Here is an 18,573-nt window from a genome sequence, read left to right on the forward strand (position 1 = left end):
TGGGATACAGTCCCAAACACACTGACTCTCACTGGGGTACATTTCCAGACACACTGACTCTCACTGGGGTACAGTTCCACACATACTGACTCTCACTGGGGTACAGTTCCACACACACTGACTCTCACAGCGGTACAGTCCCACACACACTGACTCTCACTGGGGTACAGTTCCACACACACTGACTCTTACTGGGAGACACTCCCACACACACTGACTCTCACTGGGCTACAGTTCCACACACACTGACTCTGACTGGGCTAAGTCCCACACACACTGACTCTCACTGATGTACAGTTCCACACACACTGACTCTCACTGGGGTACAGTTCCACACACACGGACTCTCACTGGAATAGAGTTTCACACACACTGACTCTCACGAGGGTACAGGTTCCACACACACTGACTGTCACTGGGGTTCAGTTCCACACACACTGACTGTCACTAGCGTACAGTTCCACACACACTGACTCTCACTGGGGTACAGTTCCACACATACTGACTCTCACTGCGTACAGTCCCACACATACCAATTCTCACTGGCGTACAGGTTCCACACACACTGACTCTCACTTGGGTACAGTTCCACACACACTAACTGTCACTGGGGTACAGGTTCCATACACAGACTCTCACTGGGGTACAGGTCCACACATACTGACTCTCACTGGGGTACTGTTCCACACACACTGACTCTCACAGGGGCACAGTTCCACACACACTGACTCTTAATGGGATAATGTCCCACACGCAATGACTCTCACTGGGGTACAGTTCCACACACACTGACTCTGACTGGGTACAGTCCCACACACACTGACACTCACGGGGGTACAGTTTCACACACACTGACTCTTACTGGGATACAGTCCCAAACACACTGACTCTCACTGGGGTACATTTCCAGACACACTGACTCTCACTGGGGTACAGTTCCACACATACTGACTCTCACTGGGGTACAGTTCCACACACACTGACTCTCACAGCGGTACAGTTCCACACACACTGACTCTTACTGGGATACAGTCCCACACACACTGACTCTCACTGGGGTACAGTTCCACACACACTGACTCTTACTGGGAGACACTCCCACACACACTGACTCTCACTGGGGTACTGTTCCACACATACTGACTCTCACTGGGCTAAGTCCCACACACACTGACTCTCACTGATGTACAGTTCCACACACACTGACTCTCACTGGGGTACAGTTCCACACACACGGCACACGGACTCTCACTGGAATACAGTTTCACACACACTGACTCTCACGAGGGTACAGGTTCCACACACACTGACTGTCACTGGGGTTCAGTTCCACACACACTGACTCTCACTGGGGTACAGTTCCACACACACTGACTGTCACTAGTGTACAGGTCCACACACACTGACTCTCACTGGGGCACAGTTCCACACATACTGACTCTCACTGAGTACAGTCCCACACATACCAATTCTCACTGGGGAACAGGTTCCACACACACTGACTCTCACTGGGGTACAGTTCCACACACACTGACTCTCACTGGGATACAGTTCCACACATACTGACTATCACTGGGGTACAGTCCCACACACACTGACTCTCACTGGTGTATAGTTCCACACAAACTGACTCTCACTGGGGTACAGTTCCACACAGACTGACTCTCACTGCAATACAGTTCCACAAATACCAACTCTCACTGGGGTACAGTTCCACACACACTGACTCTCACTTGTGTACAGTTCCACACATACTGACTCTCACTGGGGTACAGTTCCACATACACTGACTCCCACAGGGGCAGAGTTCCACACACACTGACTCTTACTGGGATATAGTCCCACACACACTGACTCTCACTGGGGTACAGTCCCACACACACTGACTCTCACTGGGGTACAGTTCCACACATACTGACTCTCACTGGGGTACAGTCCCACACACACTGACTCTGACAGGGGTACAGTTCCACACACACTGACTCTCACTGGGGTACAGTTCCACACACACTGACTCTCACTGGGGTACAGTTCCACACATACTGACTCTCACAGGGTTACAGTTCCACACACACTGACTCTTACTGTGATACAGTCCCACACACACTGACTCTTACTGTGATACAGTCCCACACACACTGACTCTCACTGGGGTACAGTTCCACACACACTGACTCTCACTGGGGTACAGTTCCACACACACTGACTCTCAATGGGATACAGTTCCACACATACTGACACTCACTGGGGTACAGTCCCCCACACACTGACTCTCACTGGTGTACAGTTCCACACACAATGACTCTCACTGGGGTACAGTTCCACACACACTGACTCTCACTGGAATTCAGTTTCACATACACTGACTCTCACGAGGCTACAGGTTCCACACACACTGACTCTCACTGGGGTTCAGTTCCACACACACTGACTCTCACAGCGGTACAGTTCCACACAAACTGACTCTTACTGGGATACAGTCCCACACACACTGACTCTACATGGGGTACAGTTCCACACACACTGACTCTTACTGGGAGAAACTCCCACACACACTGACTCTCACTGGGGTACAGTTCCACACACACTGACTCCGACTGGGGTACAGTTCCACACACACTGACTCTCACTGGGGTACAGTTCCACACATACTGACACTCACTGGGCTAAGTCCCACACACACTGACTCTCACTGATGTACAGTTCCACACACAGACTCTCACTGGGGTACAGTTCCACACACACTGACTCTCACTGGAATACAGTTTCACACACACTGACTCTCACGAGGGTACAGGTTCCACACACACTGACTGTCACTGGGGTTCAGTTCCACACACACTGACTCTCACTGAGGTACAGTTCCACAAATACTGACTCTCACTCGGGTACAGTTCTACACACACTGACTCTCACAGGGGTACAGTTCCACACACACTGACTCTTACTCGGATACAGTCGCACACACACTGACTCTAACTGGGATACAGTCCCACACACACTGACTCTCACTGGAGTACAGTTCCACACACACTGACTCTCACTGGGGTATAGTTCCACACACACTGACTCTCACTGGGGTACAGTCCCACACACACTGACTCTCACTGGGGTACAGTTCCACACAGACTGACTCTCACTGCAATACAGTTCCACAAATACCAACTCTCACTGGGGTACAGGTTCCACACACACTGACTCTCACTTGGGTACAGTTCCACACACACTAACTCTCACTGGGGTACAGGTTCCATACACACTGACTCTCACTTGTGTACAGTTCCACACATGCTGACTCTCACTGAGGTATAGTTCCACACACACTGACTCTCACTGGGAAACAGTCCAACACACACTGACTCTCACTGGGACACAGTTCCACACACACTGACTCTTACTGGGAAACAGTACCACACACAGTGACTCTCACTGGGGTACAGTTCCACACACACTGCTTCTTAGTGGGGTACAGTTCCACACACACTGACTCTCACTGGGGTACAGTTCCACACACACTGACTCTCACAGGGGCACAGTTCCACTCACACTGACTCTTACTGGGATACAGTCCCACACACACTTACTCTCACTGGGGTACAGATCCACACACACTGACTCTCACTGGGGTACAGTTCCACACATACTGAATCTCACTGGGGTACAGTCCCAACACACTGACTCTCACTGGGGTACAGTTCCACACACACTGACTCTCACAGGGGTACAGTTCCACACACACTGAATCTTACTCGGATACAGTCCCACACACACTGACTCTTACTGGGATACAGTCCCACACACACTGACTCTCACTGGAGTACAGTTCCACACACACTGTCTCTCACTGGGGTACAGTTCCACACACACTGACTCTCACAGGGGTACAGTTCCACACACACTGACTATAACTCGGATACAGTCCCACACACACTGACTCTTACTCGGCTTCAGTCCCACACACACTGACTTTTACTGGGATACAGTCCCACACACACTGACTCTCACTGGAGTACTGTTCCACACACACTGACTCTCACTGGGGTACAGTTCCACACATACTGACTCTCACTGGGGTACAGTCCCACACATACTGACTCTCACTGGGGAACAGTTCCACACACACTGACTCTCACTGGAATACAGTTCCACATACACTGACTCTCACTGGGGTACAGTTCCACACACACTGACTCACACTGGGGTACAGTTCCACACATACTGACTCTCACTGGGGTACAGTCCCACACATACCAACTCTCACTGGGGTACAGGTTCTACACACACTGACTCTCACTTGGGTACAGTTGCACACACACTAACTGTCACTGGGGTACAGTTTCCATCCACACTGACTCTCACTGGGGTACAGTTCCACACACACTGACTCTCACTGGGGTACAGTTCCACACACACTGACTCCCACAGGGGCACAGTTCCACACACACTGACTCTTACTGGGATACAGTCCCACACACACTGACTCTCACTGGGGTACAGTCCCACACACACTGACTCTCACTGGGGTACAGTTCCACACATACTGACTCTCACTGGGGTACAGTCCCACACACACTGACTCTCACAGGGGTACAGTTCCACACAAACTGACTCTCACTGGGGTACAGTTCCACACACACTGACTCTCACTGGGGTACAGTTCCACACATACTGACTCTCACTGGGGTACAGTTCCACACACACTGACTCTCACAGGGTTACAGTTCCACACACACTGACTCTTACTGTGATACAGTCCCACACACACTTACTCTTACTGTGATACAGTCCCACACACACTGACTCTCACTGGGGTACAGTTCCACACACACTGACTCTCACTGGGGTACAGTTCCACACACAATGACTCTCAATGGGATACAGTTCCACACATACTGACACTCACTGGGGTACAGTCCCACACACACTGACTCTCACTGGTGTACAGTTCCACACACACTGACTCTCACTGGGGTACAGTTCCACACACACTGACTCTGACCGGGGTACAGTTCCACACACACTGACTCTCACTGGAATTCAGTTTCACATACACTGACTCTCACGAGGCTACAGGTTCCACACATACTGACTCTCACTGGGGTTCAGTTCCACACACACTGACTCTCACTGGGGTACAGTTCCACACATACTGACTCTCACTGGGGTACAGTTCCACACACACTGACTCTCACAGGGGTACAGTTCCACACACACTGACTCTCACTGGAATACAGTTTCACACACACTCTCACTGGGGTACAGTTCCACACATACTGACTCTCACTGGGGTACAGTTCCACACATACTGACTCTCACTAGGGTACAGTCCCACACACACTGAATCTCACTGGGGTACATTTCCACACAGACTGACTCTCACTGCAATACAGTTCCACCAACACTGACTCTTACTCGGATACAGTCCCACACACACTGACTCTTACTCAGCTTCAGTCCCAGACACACTGACTTTTACTGGGATACAGTCCCACACACACTGACTCTCACTGGAGTACTGTTCCACACTGTTTTAAGAAATTATGAGGATCAGGTTCGCAGGCGGGTAGTTTGATGCGGAAACAAAGAACAGGAGACTAGCTTGCTAGGATAATATTATTTTATTTTGCTTGTTTCCTACCTAGCTTACATAGGATAGAAGCCAGATCCAATACTCACAACGGGTCTGGCATAATTGACTATATACTTACTCCACGGATTACTGGAACTGGGAGCCGTCAGTTCTGTGGAGATGCTGCCTGTGACCCACGCTCAGCGATTAATGCAACCCGGAGCAGACTCCCCGAACTGGGGACTTTCCAGGCTTATATATGCGCTACTTGCCGAGTTCACTGAGTCCGCGTTGGGCACTCGTCCAACACATTGTTTAGTACTGGACATTGTTCCCATGCGGTTTCGGCTCCGACTCCCTTCAGTAGATAACAGGAAGTCTCTTAGCAACGTCTTGTGTTCAAGGTCAACTGGTGCCTGGATCCAATCTTGCATGTATTGGGACACCATGTTAACCCCTTATATTACATTCCACTGATTGGCCCAATACATGTAACGATTATACAAATACATAATAATAAGCAATACATTGTTATAACATGTACATGTTTTGTTCCAGTTGCTGCCGCACACGGCAAACATACGTACAGGTCAGTATATTACAACAGGTCAGAATCACTAAAACTCCGATTAAAATGAACAACGGAGGAAATAGGGAACGTCGTGCCGTAGTTGACAGCCCATTGAACAGATCCCACCAGTGATGGGCGGATTCCACCTCTACTACATGAGCAGCGTGTACTACCTTTTGGCCATGTATAAAGGTGGACACAGTCACCCGGGTAACATTGATTTGATGTTGTCGCAATATCTGCTTTAGCTCTTCCGAGCGATCGAGGGCCTGTTTAAAACGCTCTAGCGAGATACTCCAAGGGTGCAGCCATACCTGCCACTGCATAGTGGTGAGGTGTTGCGTTCCGCTGTAATTGGTCAATAGGTAAGTATGGTTCTGCCACCGCCATCGATAGATGCCAGTAAGGCAACCTGAAAAAGGGGTCGTCGGGAGTAAGGCATGGGCATGACTAGTGGCCACACAGAGCGTATGGGGACCAATCTGCCACATCATATCTCGGGGTGCCTCAATCATCCATTCACACAAAGCCGTGTCTTCTGTAAGGCACGGGTCTCGATATCGATCCATCAACAGACAGGCCTTTCCTTGATCCGCCTGCTCACACGCGGACAAGTCATAGGTAAGATTGGTGTCCGGACTGAACCAATTCCCTTTTGTTTTGAGAAAGTAATATCCATCAGATGTAATGACCGGCAATACGTAATATCGGCACACCGTCACAAAATCAGTTACATTCAAGGTTACAAAATGTCCTTTACACAGCGTTGCATTACACCATGTTTTGTCCGGATAGGTGTTCATCCATAATTTCTCAGATACGTTCCACACCCCTCGCCAGGCCTGAACATTAGGCGAAGTGACTATTCGTAAAAATCGTTCTTTTTGCAAATGTGCATGCAGCATTTGGATACCGCAAATTGTCCAGTTCATCTGTACAGTAAAATTTTGGAACAGCCGTTGAGTCGAATCCCACACGTCCAATTCCCATTTTAAGGAATGCAGCAAAATTCGTGCAGTCTCTTCCTGCGTCATCATGGCCGACGGCATCCATCGGCCAATAGTGTACAGGCCTTGTGCAGTTGCTTGCCCCGTACTGGATAATTTAGCACGGGTCACTTCAGAGTCTATGGCATTGGATATCCCCATTACTGTCCCTGCCCCTCCTAACAAGGTATCGTACCACGCCCGTCGTCGCCGTTTAGGGTTACATTCGGGTATGACTGGCAGTCGGACTTGCCAATGTACATTGGTTTGTGCGGCGGTGCTGGCCATGGTCTGACAAGTCGACGCTATAGGGGCCAGGTGCGTGTGGTGTACCTTTGGTACAGTTGTTACAACATCGCATACCCCACAGTTAGTGCTGTCACCGACACATATTCTAACGTCAAATAACGATGTCGTCGAAGGCGGTTGATGTTTCGGGATACGAGACTCTTTCCTGATCAACCAGTCCATTGGGCCTCTGCCAGTAATTGGCGTCCCATTGGTAATCTTCATTTCTTGGTTGGTGATAATAGTAGTCCATTCAATACCACCCTCATGACATTGTCCTTGGGAACACATATTCACCCAGGTGTGAATAGTCAGTACACAGCCCGGGGCCACTGTGGTGTTTGCGTCTTCAAAAATGCCTTTGCACTGATATAACGTGCAATTGCTGGTGATAGTCATAATGTCACATTGTTGCCCGGAGGGGCATGTAAAATTGTCCTGCCTTCGCTCTTGGTCACTGGTTTCCCAGCTGACGATCTGCCCCAGAGCGCCGGCCTCGTGCTTTACTTTCGACCCGGGTCTTGACATACTCCGACCCAGGATTCCAACAGTCCATAGCACGTTCAGGGCCCACCACCATGCCATGATCCGGATCTATGGTGACGAGAAGACGTGGGCTCATGTTTCTCGGAGGTAGCATTGGTTTGCCGGCACATTATGCCAGGTCTATTGCCGCATCTTTGGCCAATCCCCCGAATTTGGGCGCATCCTGAAAATCTACTTGGACTTGCTGTCCTCCTTCTTCCAGAAGCCTCACCAACCACAATTCAATGGGCTCCCCAGGATTGCGGCGGGTCTTTTGGGTGATATATAACACTTCTTCCGTAGTAAAATCCTCCGTCAACTCAGAGAATTCCGGAGGAGGCTGCAACTGGGGAATCTCATGATGGATGGGTTCTCCCCGCTCATTTCGTTGGGGATGTCCCTCATCATCTAGCAAAACTTCAAACCTAACAGGAGGCCGTCTCTGAACCTGTTTTCTTCGGACGACCGGGTTCGCTCGCACCTGGGGCGGCAGTTCGTCTTCGTACTGATCGTCCGAGTCCCCCCATATATTCCCGTCCCAGTGGTCAATATCCCAGCCGTCCCCATTATTTAGCTGTGCCACAAACGCCCTTATTTGAGTGGGGTTCACGGAGCGCGGGCGCTTTCGCTCACTCTTCCGCTTACTAGACGACAAATGTGTGATCGCCCCGCCCCGCTAATTCCGTTAGTGCTGCTATTTCTGCCTTTAGTTTTATAATTTCTTGTCTTAACACGGAGGCATCCCCGCTACTGAGCCCCTGCTCATGCTTAAGGGTTGCTATTTCAGCCTCCAACTTCTGACGCCTGTCAGACTGCTGCTTACAAGCCGCCGCACAAGCCCACATCCGCCTCTGGATCCCTGGCAAGGGGTTCCTTGAGGGGACCGGGATTTTCTCAAGGGTGGACAGCAGCGACCCTGGGGTGGTTCCTACGCCTTCGGCCTCCCAGTTTTCCGGTCGCCCCCCACCCTTCCGCAAACAGGCCGCTACACTATGCCACGGCCCTTGCCATCCTGGGACCGCAACCGCCTCGGCCTGCCCTTCTGGTTTCTTATTCCTTTTCCCAAACATTGTTTCGCATCAAAATCCCTCCTCAATTGCGATTGATCCTGCCGACTACGCCAAAATGTTTTAAGAAATTATGAGGATCAGGTTCGCAGGCGGGTAGTTTGATGCGGAAACAAAGAACAGGAGACTAGCTTGCTAGGATAATATTATTTTATTTTGCTTGTTTCCTACCTAGCTTACATAGGATAGAAGCCAGATCCAATACTCACAACGGGTCTGGCATAATTGACTATATACTTACTCCACGGATTACTGGAACTGGGAGCCGTCAGTTCTGTGGAGATGCTGCCTGTGACCCACGCTCAGCGATTAATGCAACCCGGAGCAGACTCCCCGAACTGGGGACTTTCCAGGCTTATATATGCGCTACTTGCCGAGTTCACTGAGTCCGCGTTGGGCACTCGTCCAACACATTGTTTAGTACTGGACATTGTTCCCATGCGGTTTCGGCTCCGACTCCCTTCAGTAGATAACAGGAAGTCTCTTAGCAACGTCTTGTGTTCAAGGTCAACTGGTGCCTGGATCCAATCTTGCATGTATTGGGACACCATGTTAACCCCTTATATTACACACACACATTGACTCTCACTGGGGTACAGTTCCACACATACTGACTCTCACTGCGGTACAGTCCCACACACACTGACTCTCACTGGGAAACAGTTCCACACACACTGACTCTCACTGGAATACAGTTCCACATACACTGACTCTCACTGGGGTACAGTTCAACACACACTGACTGTCACCACGGTACAGGTCCACACACACTGACTCTCACTGGGGTACAGTTCCACACATACTGACTCTCACTGCAATACAGTTCCACAAATACCAACTCTCACTGGGGTACAGTTCCACACACACTGACTCTCACAGGGGTACAGGTCCACACACACTGACTCTTACTCGGATACAGTCGCACACACACTGACTCTTACTGGGATACAGTCCCACATACACTGACTCTCACTGGAGTACAGTTCCACACACACTGACTCTAACTGGGGTACAGTTCCACACACACTGACTCTCACTGGGGAAAAGTGCCACACATACTGACTCTCACTAGGGTATTGTCCCACACACAATGACTCTCACTGGGGTACATTTCCACACAGACTGACTCTCACTGCAATACAGTTCCACCAACACTGACTCTTATTCGGACACAGTTACACACACACTGACTCTTACTCGGATTCAGTCCCACACACACTGACTCTTACTGGGTTACAGTCCCACACACACTGATTCTCACTGGGGTACAGTTCCACACATACTGACTCTCACTGGGGTACAGTTCCACACACACTGACTCTCACAGGGGCACAGTTCCACACACACTGACTCTTACTGGGATACAGTCCCACACACACAGACTCTCACTGGGGTACAGGTCCGCACACACTGACTCTCACTGGGGTACAGTTCCACACATACTGACTCTCACTGGGGTACAGTCCCACACACACTGACTCTCACTGGGGTACAGTTCCACACACACTGACTCTCACTGGGGTACAGTTCCACACACACTGACTCTTACTGGGATACAGTCCCACACACACTGACTCTTACTCGGATTCAGTCCCACACACACTGACTCTTACTGGGATACAGTCCCATACACACTGACTCTCACTGGAGTACAGTTCCACACACACTGACTCTCACTGGGGTACAGTTCCACACACACTGACTCTCACAGGGGTTCAGTTCCACACACACTGACTCTCACTGGGGTACAGTTCCACACACACTGACTCTCACTGGAATACAGATCCACATACACTGACTCTCACTGGGGTACAGTTCCACACACACTGACACACACTGGGGTACAGTTCCACACATACTGACTCTCACTGGGGTACAGTCCCACACATACCAACTCTCACTGGGGTACAGGTTCCACACACACTGACTCTCACTTGGGTACAGTTGCACACACACTAACTGTCACTGGGGTACAGGTTCCATACACACTGACTCTCACTGGGGTACAGTTCCACACACACTGACTCTCACAGTGTGACAGTTCCACACTCACTGACTATCACTGGGGTACAGTTCCACACATACTGACTCTCACTGGGGTACAGTCCCACACACACTGACTCTCACTGGGGTACAGTTCCACACACACTGACTCTCATTGGGATACAGTTTCACACACACTGACTCTCATTGGGATACAGTCCCACACACACTGACTTACACTGGGGTACAGGTCCACACACACTGACTCACACTGGGGTACAGTTCCACACATACTGACTCTCACTGGGGTAATTTTCCACACACACTGACTCTCAGAGGGGTACAGTTCCACACACACTGACTCTCACTGGGATGCAGTCCCAAACACACACTGACTCTCACTGGGGTACAGTTCCACACACACTGACTCTCACTGGGGTACAGTTCCACACACATTGACTCTCACTGGGATACAGTTCCACACATACTGACTCTCACAGGGGCACAGTTCCACACTCACTGACCATCACTGGGGTACAGTTCCACACATACTGACTCTCACTGGGGTACAGTTGCACACATACTGACTCTCACTGGGCTACAGTCCCACACACACTGACTCTCACTGATGTACAGTTCCACACACACTGACTCTCACTGGGGTACAGTTCCACACACACTGACTCTCACTGGAATACAATGTCACACACACTGACTCTCACGAGGGTACAGTTTCCACACACACTGACTGTCACTGGGGTTCAGTTCCACACACACTGACTCTCACTGAGGTACAGTTCCACAAATACTGATTCTCACTGGGGTACAGTTCCACACACACTGACTCTCACAGGGGTACAGTTCCACACACACTGACTCTTTCTCGGATACAGTCACACACACACTGACTCTTACTGGGATACAGTCCCACATACACTGACTCTCACTGGAGTACAGTTCCATACAAACTGACTCTAACTGGGGTACAGTTCCACACACACTGACTCTCACTGGGGTACACTGCCACACATACTGACTCTCACTAGGGTACAGTCCCACACACACTGACTCTCACTGGGGTACATTTCCACACAGACTGACTCTCACTGCAATACAGTTCCACCAACACTGACTCTTACTCGGATACAGTTACACACACACTGACTCTTACTCGGATTCAGTCCCACACACACTGACTCTTACTGGGTTACAGTCCCACACACACTGATTCTCCCTGGGGTACAGTTCCACACATACTGACTCTCACTGGGGTACAGTCCCACAAACATGGACTCTCACTGGGGTACAGTTCCACACACACGGACTCTCACTGGGGTACAGTTCCACACACACTGACTCTCACTGGGGTACAGTTCCACACACACTGACTCTCACAGGGGTACAGTTCCACACACACTGACTCTTACTCGGACACAGTCCCACACACACTGACTCTAACTGGGATACAGTCCCACACACACTGACTCTCACTGGAGTACAGTTCCACACACACTGACTCTCACTGGGGTACAGTTCCACACACACACTGACTCTCACAGGTGTTCAGTTCCACACACACTGACACTGAATGTGATACAGTCCCACACACACTGAATCTTACTCGGATTCAGTCCCACACACACTGACTCTCACTTGGGTACAGTTGCACACACACTAACTGTCACTGGGGTACAGGTTCCATACACACTGACTCTCACTGGGGTACAGTTCCACACACACTGACTCTCACAGGGGCACAGTTCCACACTCACTGACTATCACTGGGGTACAGTTCCACACATACTGACTCTCACTGGGGTACAGTCCCACACACACTGACTCTCACTGGGGTACAGTTCCACACACACTGACTCTCACTGGGATACAGTTCCACACACACTGACTCTCACTGGGATACAGTCCCACACACACTGACTTACACTGGGGTACAGGTCCACACACACTGACTCTCACTGGGGTACAGTTCCACACATACTGACTCTCACTGGGGTACAGTTCCACACACACTGACTCTCACAGGGGTACAGTTCCACACACACTGACTCTCACTGGGATGCAGTCCCACACACACTGACCCGCACTGGGGTACAGTTCCACACACACTGACTCTCACTGGGGTACAGTTCCACACACACTGACTCTCACTGGGGTACAGTTCCACACATACTGACTCTCACTGGGGTACAGTCCTACACACACTGACTCTCAGTGGTGTACAGTTCCACACACACTGACTCCCACTGGGGTATAGTTCCACACACACTGACTCTCACTGGAATACAGTTTCACACACACTGACTCTCACGAGGTTACACGTTGCATACGCACTGACTCTCACTGGGATACAGTTCCACACGTGCTGATTCTCACTGAGGTATAGTTCCACACACACTGACTCTCACTGCGATACAGTCCCACACACACTGACTCTCACTGGGGTACAGTTCCACACACACTGACTCTTACTGGGAAACAGTACCACACACAATGACTCTCACTGGGGTAACGTTCCACACACACTGACTCTCACTGGGGTACAGTTCCAGACACACTAACTCTCACTGGGGTACAGTTCCACACACACTGATTCTCACTGGGATACAGTTCCACACATACTGACTCTCACTGGGGTACAATCCCACACACACTGATTCTCACTGGGATACAGTTCCACACATACTGACTCTCAATGGTGTACAGTTCCACACACACTGACTCTCACTGGGGTACAGTTCCACACACACTGACTCTCACTGGAATACAGTTTCACACATACTGACTCTCACGAAGTTACAGGTTCCATACACACTGACTCTCACTGGGACACAGTTCCACACATGCTGACTCTCACTGAGGTATAGTTCCACACACACTGACTCTTACTGGGAAACAGTTCCACACATACTGACTCTCACTGGGGTACAGTTCCACACACACTGACTCTCACTGCGGTACAGTTCCACACACACTGACTGTCACTAGGGTACAGTTCCACACACACTGACTCTCACTGGGGCACAGTTCCAAACATACTGACTCTCACTGGGTACAGTCCCACACATACCAATTCTCACTGGGGAACAGGTTCCACACACACTGACTCTCACTTGGGTACAGTTCCACACATACTGACTCTCACTGGGGTACAGTTCCACACACACTGACTCTCACTGGGATACAGTTCCACACATACTGACTCTCACTGGGGTACAGTCCCACACACACTGACTCTCACAGGGGCACAGTTCCACACACACTGACTCTGACTGGGATACAGTCCCACACACACTGACTCTCACTGGGGTACAGTTCCACACACAGTGACTCTCACTAGGGTACAGTTCCACACACACTGACTCTCACTGGGGTAAATTTCCACACACACTGACTCTCACTAGGGTACAGTTCCACACACACTGACTCTCACTAGGGTACAGTTCCACACACACTGACTCTCACTGCGGTACAGTCCCACACACACTGACTCTCACTGGGGTACAGTTCCACACACACTAACTGTCACTGCGGTACAGTTCCACACACACTGACTGTCACTAGGGTACAGTTCCACACACACTGACTCTCACTGGGGTACAGTTCCACACATACTGACTCTCACTGGGTACAGTCCCACACATACCAATTCTCACTGGGGTACAGGTTCCACACACACTGACTCTCACTGGGGTACAGTTCCACACACACTGACTATCACTGGGGTACAGTTCCACACACACTGACTCTTACTGGGAAACAGTACCACACACACTGACTCTCACTGGGGAAAATTTCCACACACACTGACTCTCACTAGGGTACAGTTCCACACACACTGACTCTCACTGCGGTACAGTCCCACACACACTGACTCTCACTGGGGTACAGTTCCACACACACTGACTGTCACTGGGGTACAGTTCCACACACACTGACTGTCACTAGGGTACAGTTCCACACACACTGACTCTCACTGGGGTACAGTTCCACACATACTGACTCTCACTGGGTACAGTCCCACACATACCAATTCTCACTGGGGTACAGGTTCCACACACACTGACTCTCACTTGGGTACAGTTCCACACACACTAACAGTCACTGGGGTACAGTTTCACACATACTGATTCTTACTGTGATACAGTCCCACACACACTGAGTCTCACTGGGGTACATTTCCAGACACACTGACTCTCACTGGGGTACAGTTCCACACATACTGACTCTCACTGGGGTACAGTTGCACACACACTGACTCTCACAGGGGTACAGTTCCACACACACTGACTCTTACTGGGATACAGTCCCACACAATCTGACTCTCACTGTGGTACAGTTCCACACACACTGACTCTCACTGGGGTACAGTTCCACACATACTGACGCTCACTGGGCTACAGTCCCACACACACTGACTCACACTGATGTACAGTTCCACACACACTGACTCTCACTGGGGTACAATTCCACACACACTGACTCTCACTGGAATACAGTTTCACAAACACTGACTCTCACGTGAGTACAGGTTCCACACACACTGACTGTCACTGGGGTTCAGTTCCACACACACTGACTCTCACTGAGGTACAGTTCCACAAATACTGACTCTCACTGGGGTACAGTTCCACACACACTGACTCTCACAGGGGCACAGTTCCACACACAGTGACTCTTACTCGGATACAGTCGCACACACACTGACTCTTACTGGGATACAGTCCCACACACACTGACTCTCACTGGAGTACAGTTCCACACACACTGACTCTCACTGGGGTACAGTTCCACACAGACTGACTATCAATGCAATACAGTTCCACAAACACTGACTCTCACTGGGGCACAGTTCCACACACACTGACTCTCAGTGGGGTACAGTTCCACACATACTGACTCTCACTGGGGTACAGTCCCACACATACCAACTCTCACTGGGGTACAGGTTCCACACACACTGACTCTCACTTGGGTACAGTTGCACACACACTAACTGTCACTGGGGTACAGTTTCCATACACACTGACTCTCACTTGTGTACAGTTCCACACATACTGACTCTCACTGGGGTACAGTTCCACACACACTGACTCTCACAGGGGCACAGTTCCACACACAATGACTCTTACTGGTATACAGTCCCACACACACAGACTCTCACTGGGGTACAGTTCCACACACACTGACTCTCACTGGGGTACAGTCCCACACACACTGACTCTCACAGGGGTTCAGTTCCACACACACTGACTCTCACTGGGGTACAGTTTCACGCACACTGACTCTCACTGGGGTACAGTCGCACACACACTGAATCTCACTGGGGTACAGTTCCACACACACTGACTCTCACTGGGGTACAGTTCCACACATACTGACTCTCACTGGGGTACAGTTCCACACACACTGACTCTCACAGGGGTACAGTTCCACACACACTGACTCTTACTGTGATACAGTCCAACACACACTGACTCTCACTGGGGTACAGTTCCACACACACTGACTCTCACTGGTGTACAGTTCCACACACACTGACTCTCAATGGGATACAGTTCCACACACACTGACTCTCACTGGGGTACAGTTTCACACACACTGACTCTTACTGGGATACAGTCCCAGACACACTGACTCTCACTGGGGTACAGTTCCACACACACTGACTCTCACTGGAGTACAGTTCCGCACATACTGACTCTCACTGGGGTACAGTTCCACACACACTGACTCTCACAGGGGTACAGTTCCACACACACTGACCCTTACTGGGATACAGTCCCACACACACTGATTCCCACTGGGGTACAGTTCCACACACACTGATTCTCACTGGGGTACAGTTCCACACATACTGACTCTCACTGGGGTACAGTCCCACACACACTGACTCTCACTGGTGTACAGTCCCACACACACTGACTCTCACTGGGGTACAGTTCCACACACACTGACTCTCACTAGGATTCAATTCCACACACACTGACTCTCACTGGGATACAGGTTCCACACACACCGACTCTCATTGGGGTATAGTTCCACACATACCAACTCTCACTGGGGTACAGGTTCCAAACAACTTGCTCTCACTTGGGTACAGTTCCACACACACTGACTCTCATGAGGGTACAGGTTCCACACACACTGACTCTCACTGGGGTTCAGTTCCACACACACTGACTCTCACTGGGATACAACTTCCAAAAACATACCAACTCTCACTGGGGTACAGGTTCCATACACACTGACTCTCACTTGGGTACAGTTCCACACACACTAACTCTCACTGGGATACAGGTTGCATACACACTGACTCTCACTGGGGTATAGTTCTACACATACCAACTCTCACTGGGGTACAGGTTCCACACAACTTGCTCTCACTTGGGTATAGTTCCACACACACTGACTCTCACGAGGGTACAGGTTCCACACACACTGACTCTCACTGGGTACAGTTCCACACACGCTGACTCTCACTGAGGTATAGTTCCACACACACTGACTATTACTGGGATACAGTCCCACAAACACTGACTCTCACTGTGGTACAGTTCCACACACAATGACTATTACTGGGATACAGTCCCACACACACTGACTCTCACTGGGGTATAGTTCCACACACACTGACTCTCACTGGGTTACAGTTCAACACATACTGACTCTCACTGGGGTACAGTTCCACACATACTGACTCTCACTGGAATACAGTTTCTCACACACTGACTCTCACGAGGGTACAGGTTCCACACACACTGACTCTCACTGGAGTTCAGTTCCACACACACTGACTCTCACTGGGATACAGTGCCACACACACTGACTCTCACTGGGGTACAGTTCCACACACACTGATTCTCACTGGTGTACAGTTCCACACAAACTGACTCTCACTGGGGTACAATCCCACACACACTGACTCTCACTGGGGTACAGTTCCACATACACTGACTCTCACTGGAATACAGTTTCACACACACTCTCACTGGGGTACAGGTTCGATACACACTGACTCTCACTGGGATACAGTTCCACACATGCTGACTCTCACTGAGGTATAGTTCCACACACAATGACTCTCAGTGGGGTACAGTTCCACACACACTGACTCTTACTGGGGTACAGTTCCACACACACTGACTCTTACTGGGGTACAGTTCCACACATACTGACTCTCACTGGGGTACAGTTCCACACACACTGACTCTCACAGGGGTACAGTTCCACACACACTGACTCATACTGGGATACAGTTCCACACACACTGACTCTCACTGGGAAACAGTTCCACAAATACTGACTCTCACTGGGGTACAGTCCCACACACACTGACTCTCACTGGTGTACAGTTCCACACACACTGACTCTCACTGGGGTACAGTTCCACACACACTGACTCTCACTGGAATACAGTTTCACACATACTGACTCTCACGAGGGTACAGGTTCCACACACACTGACTCTCACTGGGGTTCAGTTCCACACACACTGACTCTCACTGGGGTACAGTTGCACACACACTGACTCTCACAGGGGTACAGTCCCACACACACTGACTCTCA

General features: G+C 50.3%; 1 protein-coding gene across 1 annotated transcript; it reads right to left on the bottom strand.

Moving 5' to 3' along the window:
* Positions 1–5,599: 5,599 nt before the first annotated feature.
* On the bottom strand, positions 5,600–9,447 carry LOC121271412. Its single transcript, XM_041177407.1, has 2 exons — positions 9,248–9,447; positions 5,600–8,008 (listed from the first exon to the last, which is right to left on the bottom strand). Exon 2 carries the CDS (start codon positions 7,997–7,999, stop codon positions 6,101–6,103), a length of 1,899 nt encoding a protein of 632 aa, XP_041033341.1. The 5' UTR covers positions 8,000–8,008; positions 9,248–9,447; the 3' UTR covers positions 5,600–6,100.
* Between the last annotated feature and the right edge of the window lie 9,126 nt (positions 9,448–18,573).

The sequence above is a fragment of the Carcharodon carcharias genome, chromosome 30 (genome assembly GCF_017639515.1).
Source record: "Carcharodon carcharias isolate sCarCar2 chromosome 30, sCarCar2.pri, whole genome shotgun sequence".
Classification (NCBI taxonomy): Eukaryota; Metazoa; Chordata; class Chondrichthyes; order Lamniformes; family Lamnidae; genus Carcharodon; species Carcharodon carcharias.

Bases quoted from the DNA above. Each gene is read 5' to 3' on its own strand.
- LOC121271412 (XM_041177407.1), bottom strand. From the start codon at position 7,999: ATGGCATGGTGGTGGGCCCTGAACGTGCTATGGACTGTTGGAATCCTG.